This window comes from Serpula lacrymans, assembly GCF_000218685.1.
Source record: "Serpula lacrymans var. lacrymans S7.9 unplaced genomic scaffold SERLAscaffold_19, whole genome shotgun sequence".
Classification (NCBI taxonomy): domain Eukaryota; kingdom Fungi; phylum Basidiomycota; class Agaricomycetes; order Boletales; family Serpulaceae; genus Serpula; species Serpula lacrymans.
Genome location: NW_006763308.1, coordinates 482,046 through 489,411, shown reverse-complemented (window position 1 = coordinate 489,411; position 7,366 = coordinate 482,046). Strand labels below are relative to the sequence as shown.

General features: G+C 41.4%; 1 protein-coding gene across 1 annotated transcript; it reads right to left on the bottom strand.

Annotated features, from left to right (window-relative positions):
- Positions 1–3,030: 3,030 nt before the first annotated feature.
- SERLADRAFT_412049 (uncharacterized protein) lies at positions 3,031–4,436 on the bottom strand (the record flags this gene model as incomplete). Its single annotated transcript, XM_007324425.1, has 8 exons — positions 3,031–3,109; positions 3,165–3,277; positions 3,368–3,463; positions 3,519–3,629; positions 3,780–3,812; positions 3,866–3,949; positions 4,009–4,128; positions 4,182–4,436. The coding sequence occupies 8 exons, from the start codon at positions 4,434–4,436 to the stop codon at positions 3,031–3,033; spliced, it is 891 nt and encodes a 296-aa protein (XP_007324487.1).
- Positions 4,437–7,366: the final 2,930 nt, after the last annotated feature.

Genomic DNA, 7,366 nt, shown 5'->3' with positions numbered 1-7,366 from the left:
GCATCCAGGAGATACAGGTTCTGGTCCACGAGAATACCAGTTGGCACTTTAATGCCAGAAAGGCTATAACCAACCAACTTGAAGAGTTTTGCATGAATAAAATAGCAACAGAGTATAAAAGTGATGCACTGGTACTGTGGGACATACTAGATATTCTACTTGATGGGGACCCAGACAGATCAATTGATGGCCCAGACACCACTATGAGTGAACACAACATGACAAACTTAAAGCAGAGGATGCTTATTGGGCACAGGTAGACAAGATAGATCTAGAGGAAATGGCCAAGATTTTGTTCCAAGTCAAAGAGTCTCGGGGTTCCAAAGCAAGAGAGCATTAAAAAGCAGCTATTGTAGTAGTAAGTAAAGTATTTTCCTCCCTCTCCAATATTGCATTTATACGGTATGGGGCTAGAAAAAAGTTATTTCAGTCAGTATAATTATGCAAAGCACCAGCCATAAATAAACGCCTTGCAATGTATCATAGGCATTTTCCTTCAGTCTGTGCATACTCCAGAAAAAGTCATCAATACTCTCACAAGCATGGGCATCTCCATTTCAATGACCACAATACATGCCACCATTTGGTTGCTACCTATCCAGAGTGCAAATGCCCTTCATAAGCTAGGGCAAACATTTTTTGGCAGCATATGCCTATGATAATTTTGATATAGAGCTTAAATTGTGCATTCCTACTGTGGAGAACTCAGCCAATTCATTGAAACATCTGACCTCAGGCTTGCTGTTTCCACTCCAGCACAACATCACTCCACAGAATCTAAAATTCTTCCAAGATCTATGGATTAAATTATTATTAAACCCCACTATCACAGCAGTGGATCCAAGGCAGAAATTAACTTACAAAGATCTGTTAGCCATTATCTCTCACAATGGTGAAGAGACATCCACCAAAGCTACAACGCCTAGAAGTTCTTATGCAATCTGTGCCACTATGGCCTGTCCTATTTATCATTTCAAGTATCAGCTCAAAGGACCACCAGTTATCAAACAGATACCAGTGGTCAAAACTCCTATACTTGCTGCTCAAGCCATGAACATCAATAACCCCACTATTTCAGGAAATATATGTGCTGTAGTAGACACTGGCAGAGGGTGGGTTTGATGTGGGCAATGAAAGTGAACCTGAAGAGAATGAGGACTATATAGTATTGTTTCATGAAGATCTTGGCACGGGAGAATGTCTCCAGGCTGTCCAACAACATTGAGCGATTGAGGAAACACCTTGGGACTGGTTTCAACATGTGATTTTTGTGCCTGGTTGTTTCACCTAAAAATGGTGGCATCAGATGGACTTTGGCGAGTTTTTATACAGCCTGTGGCTGCCAGGGAAGATAAGACAAGCTTGATGTGTAATGTGGCAAGGCTCCGCCCAAAAGAAACTGGGATTTTTTGCTCAAAACCTGGTTTCCAATGGACACATGAGGTTCATCAGGAAAAACACTTTTGGTATGTAGCGCTATATAGCCACCACGTGTATATATGAATGCTTTCATAGCAATCATATCCCTATAAATGCAATTATAGCCCTATACAAATATTGTTATAGTAATTATAGCCCTATCAATGCAACTATAGCCTTTATAGCACAAGATTTAGCTAAAAACAAAATAATAACATTCATAATTTGAATTTACCATAGTGTCTGATAAGCATATTTACTACTAAAATTGTTGAGATAAAATTTTGTACAAACATCCAAAACATTACTGTGAGTCCAATTGAGTGGATAAGTATCTCTATTTCCCCCAAAGACTGGAATCAAATGACAAACCTGTCTAATTGCAGAAAGGGGTATAATATCACCAAGCAGGTAGCCAGAAGCATTAGGCCCAGGTTTGGTGACAGAGTACATCATATGGTTGTCAGCTGTTGGCCTTAGACAATTAAATCATACAACATAAGCCAAATGATCTTTAGGCCAGTTAGAAGGGGCACTATGTGTGCCATATAAAGTTGTAGGTAACTTGAAGATCACTCTGAGACGTCCAATTCTTGTGCCTGGTACAACTTTTAAACAGATAGTAGATAGAGCTTTATATTGTGGAGCTTACCTGCCGGACCTGTTGATTCACAGTCATTGGAGTTCATCACTATAATAGTATCAAACCTAGGATGCTGTCCACCAACACTTGAGGGTTTTGCCTTTACAGCATCTATTTGGTTATCAAGCAAGTCCACATCATTTCCAAGAGTCTCAAGGGAGAATTTGAATGAGTGGAAAACATCAAGGTTTTAAAATGGAAGAGGATAAGATCTTGTTTGTGCTCTGAAACGGCCTTGAGGGATGGGAATATTAGGTAAGCATCACACACTTTTGACAGAGGTTGCCCACCCCCAAGGTAAAGCTTTCTAACTATACACGGCTAGTCCAGCAAAACGTTACCCAAAGGACCAAAGTCCGCTGTGACTGTGAAATATAGCCCGAGACCTTTGTCGGAGGTTTTTTGTCTTCCTGCTGAGCAATGTACTCTGATGGGCAACATAAGCAGATTTAGCCAAGTGTATGATTGATGACACAATGAGCCCCGACAACATGAATTTTTGATGTGTAGCGAACGAATAGCCTCAAGGGTAATATGGCATGAATCAACTTAGTGATAAATTAATCATTTGACCATTCTCTGAGTAACGTTAGTACAAGCCCCATAGTAATATACATACAAGGGATATCTGTTTGACCAAGACATGAGAAATGAAAAAGGTTTTTGTCCCTTGGTCCGAGAGACAACTAAGAAAGGTTCCAAGGAGGATAGCATTTAGGTAGCGGAGAGGTCTATCAGACAACACGGCAATATAATATTGGCATTCAAAAGACATGAGCTTATTTTCATTCACACAATATCAATTTAAACAGCAAATAATATGTATTATATTTGAAAGCATGAACAAAACTTTGCAATCATCACAAGGAAATGAGAACTATGGTATTGGAGACAAAGAGTAAGGCCAACCCTTAAAACAATTACTCACCAAATCAACTACGCATGAATAGCTCTCTGCCATTCAATGCTCACAGTGTTGACGGGGGAATGAGCTTTCCAGGCTCAGAATATGTAGCCATATCCACTTGGAGGATCTCTGTGAACAAACTAGGTACAACATCAGGTCATGGAGGTCCGAGGTTTCAAAAAAAAAACTCCTTACTCTTTCACTGTATCCTCCCACTCCTCTGTAGATAAAGCACCATTCCGAGTCTGTTTGCGAGCCTCATCCAGCAGTTGATCAACATATACCCAGAATTGTTCATCCTTCCAGACCTATGGTTTGTCATCGGGTCCTTCTTCATCCTTGGGCATCCCTCCAGAGTCCCCACTAGTGTTTGTCTCAGTATTAGCACCCTCCGGTACATTGTCTCCATATTCAAGAGCACTGTTTTCATTGGCTGGTCTTTCTTCAGATCCCTGCAAGGCAATTAATCTTCGGAACTCTATAAGAGCTGAACGCTAAGTGGAAAATTAAATTGTCAGATAGCGAAAACAATTTGAGACAGTCACTTACTAAGAAAGCTATTCTCGCCCAATGAGTCAATGTCATATCCATCAATCCAGCGGGCACCAGGGATTTTGCAAGTGTTGCTATATTTTGTTTCTTTTGTATCCCGGTCCATAACTGGAATAATTCCCATTAATCAAACAATTCATAAAAATGGACACAAATTACCTTTGGCTTTATGTTGCCCCTTGCAGCCATGAGTAGGTCCTTGATGAGACTTGCTAGCTTACTTTGTAGTGCTGGGTCTCACAATATATTGGGCCTCACTTTGAATAGACTTGGATTTTTCTCGAGCATATCCTACAACATCAAGCGGTTATGTGTAGCGCACTTTATGGACCGGGGTTACTTACAAAGACATGGTCAGCCAGGTCTGTAATGTAGGCAGTCAGGTCCGGGGAGAGTAAACGCACACGCAAACGATCATTGAGGAGTTTCTGCACATAAAAAATAATAAGTAAATAGAAAAAAAAATAACAAAGTATGAAGTACTCACCCAAAAGTCCACAGACTCGAGATGGACCAATACCTTATTGCGTTCTGAAGTGCAAAAAGCAGTTTTGAGTGAGATAAGGTGGCACTTGATATCCATTAACATCTTGACATCTGTGGCAAGCTGACAAACAACAGTGAAGTTGTGACGTTGTTGAGAAAGAATCACATACTTACCTCAGCAAATTTATCCAAAGTTCTCGGCGGCAGCTTGTGAGTTCTGCACAGATCCACTCCAAGAGACTTCAGCCGCTTCACATTCTCTCTCACAAGCATGTCCTCTGCAGAATCAGAGCAGGGCCAAGAAGTTTGTGCTTGTGAACGTGAAGGTGTGCTAGGAGTTGACGGTAGGAATAACAAGTTGTCCCCAGAGTTCCTGGTAGGAGTAAGACTAGACGAGGATGTCACCCGGGATGACATTAAGCCTGACATCTCATTTTGAAGTTGTTGTTGACATCGAAAACTATGAAAATAAGGATGGCCTCACAACAGACATAACACCGCCTGGTGAGGAAGATTCCAATCTGAAATTTTCATAGTGTCATGTCCCAGGAATCTTAAGCAATGACTTTAAGCTCCAGGCCTCCGTGAAACACCTCCAACCAACATCTCATATGAGAACTGAACTTATAATTGATTAGCCAGATCTGCTGAGAGAAGCACCTGAGGCTTTAAAAGACGTTGAAGGAGGTCAAGAGAGAGCATTTGAGGACATACTCAATGGGGCCTCCCCATGAGAACTATTCATGTGGTGATACTAGTGCATAGGACTGGAAAAGGGTTCATTTGATGGGATAGTTGGTGTGTCCCCCCAAGAACCACCCATGTGGCGATACTGGTGCATGGGACTGGCAAAGGGTCCCGACAACATTAAGAAAGGAGACATGGGACTCCAGTGCAAAGAAGTGCTGTATGGATTGAGCTGTGAGGGGAGTGGAGACATGGGAGACACTGTGGATAAAGGCAGGAGATTCGCAGGGAGTCTGGAAGGCGGTTCTCTTTGTGGACTTGGCTCGGAGCACAAGCTAGGGCCTTGTCAAGAGCCACTTGGTTTGACGGCTGCCCCTTTTGTGGAATGAGCTGACATATTCTTCTTTTTTGCTGTCCTCGCTGGTGTTTGTGCAAAGGCTGAAGCTACTTCCTCAATGTGAGCCTCACCATCGTTTTCTTGATCTCTTTGCTGATTGGCTTGTGCAGCCTTATTCTCTTGTACGTGTTTTGCAGCTTTGAGGCGAACTTCAAGGACATTGGGAATGCAAGGGGTTTTGATTAAAAGTTGAGGGGGAAGGACAGATTTGATGTGACAATAGTTGTGAAGGGAGTACATGTTGACGAGGTACTGGTTAACTAGCTCACAACCTTGGTAATTCTTGTTGTCTCACTATTTTCCTGTCGTGTGGGGATCATTTCAATTTGATGACACTTCGCAAAGGTGCAATCATGTTCATCAGGAAAAACACTTTGGCTATATAGACTCTAATAGTACTATAGTTGCAAATATAGTTGTCATAGTGATCATAGCTGCAAAAGAAACCCCAACATCTATTCAGGAATAATGTGCTCTTATAGCCTCTTATAGCACTTATAGCACATGGCTGACTATATGAGCTATGAGAGAGCTTGTGGCTGATTTAAAAGAATAAATCACACACACAAGGTTTGAACTCTCAACTTGTTGGTCTGCTTTTTTCTGACCAATCAATCTACAGCCACATACCACACAGTTATCTACTACACCATAAAGGCTTACAAAATATACTATACATGCGTAATATATTGACCTTTTATGGACTTGTTATTTTTTTTACACATTGTCACAACTTATACTTGGATAAAGTATTACTATAAATATGTACTATGGTGTTGACAGCTATATAGGCTATTAGAGCTATAAGAGCCATTATAATGCCTTGGCTAGCTATATAACATTATACATGTGTGCTCAAACTTATAGTACTATAAGAGCTATAATAGCATTTATAGTAATGCCTCTGCTATATAGCACTATCAGAGCTATAATAGCACAAATAGTATTGCCTCTGCTATATAGCCAAAGTGTTTTTCCTGATGTTGGCTATTGACGGTGCAAAGAATATCCTAAATAAAAGTCAGCAATGCTGACAACACACAAAGATCTCAATAGTACCTTTGCAGCACGAAGTCCCTGAGAATCCGTGAGTTTCAAACAAGGTACATGAAGTGTATGATGGAGTTCTGGTAGAATCCTTACAAAGGGCAGAGCAATGTATGCAAACTTGCAATTTTTTTTTTCACGGACCAGGATTTCTTCAACTTTGGCCCCACCCTGGGGATGTTCAGGTGAGAGGATGACATAACTACCAACTTTGGCGTTGTCTCCCTTGTGAGTCACAAAAAAAGTAGCCTTGAGGAACTGTCCTTTGCTTGAGGGGATGCAAAGTGGCCCCTTGTCCTGAATTTGTGCCAAAATTGCTGAGCTCCAAAGTACCAGTTGGGGTGGTGGAGACTGTCGTACTCGGGCAAATCCCACCACTTGCTTTGTGTCAGAAGGGAGTCCTAGCAGACGGCAATACTCTGGACGACCTGCCAAGGAATCCTGTACAGCGGAACCAGCACATACCCACATATTTGTAGTATGATCAAACCAATACCCACCTGTCGCTATGTGCTTGAGAGTATCCTGTGAGGCAAAAGACTGGCAAGTGTCGCGGCTTGGTGATTTATGATTTCTGTAGATTGAAGCCAACCGGAAGACATGGTTGAAAAATTCATAGCGTTCTGTTGAAAATAAAATTGGTGGGCCAAATCTGTGAATGTAGGCTGGTAAGTGAAGTAGAAAATGAAATTTTGGCTTTGTGATCAGAATGCTTGGGGCACATTTGGCGGTAATATTGAGGAAATCCTCGATAGTGCGTGATAATTGAGCCTGAAAAAACAATGATTAGTGTTCCATTAAGACTTGGTCATGCTTATTCTTACCAAGTATTCGTTGGTGTTATCTATTCTCGTATGCCAGAGAAGTACAATCAAATCACCAAGGACAGTCCAGCCATCTAGTACATCAGAGGAAACCAAATTGTATATAAGATATGGCATGACCTGGGCAAGACTCTTGAAATGTTTGCCAATAAGGGAGCCCTTGAAACGACATATGTATTCGGCACCAAGAGTTGGGTAGTTCAAGCCATCTTTGTTGATGCTTTCAAGGCACCTCTGAAAAGTTGTTAGTAAATGAGCTTCATCAAGCAGCCAGACAGTTTGGCCCCAAAAGTATTTTGCTACACCGAGTAAAACGGTATGTAAGATTTTGGTAGGTGTATCCTGGTGAATGTCCATTCCTGGCATGCCTAATAATGGATTTAATGTTACTCAAGTGAGTGCTT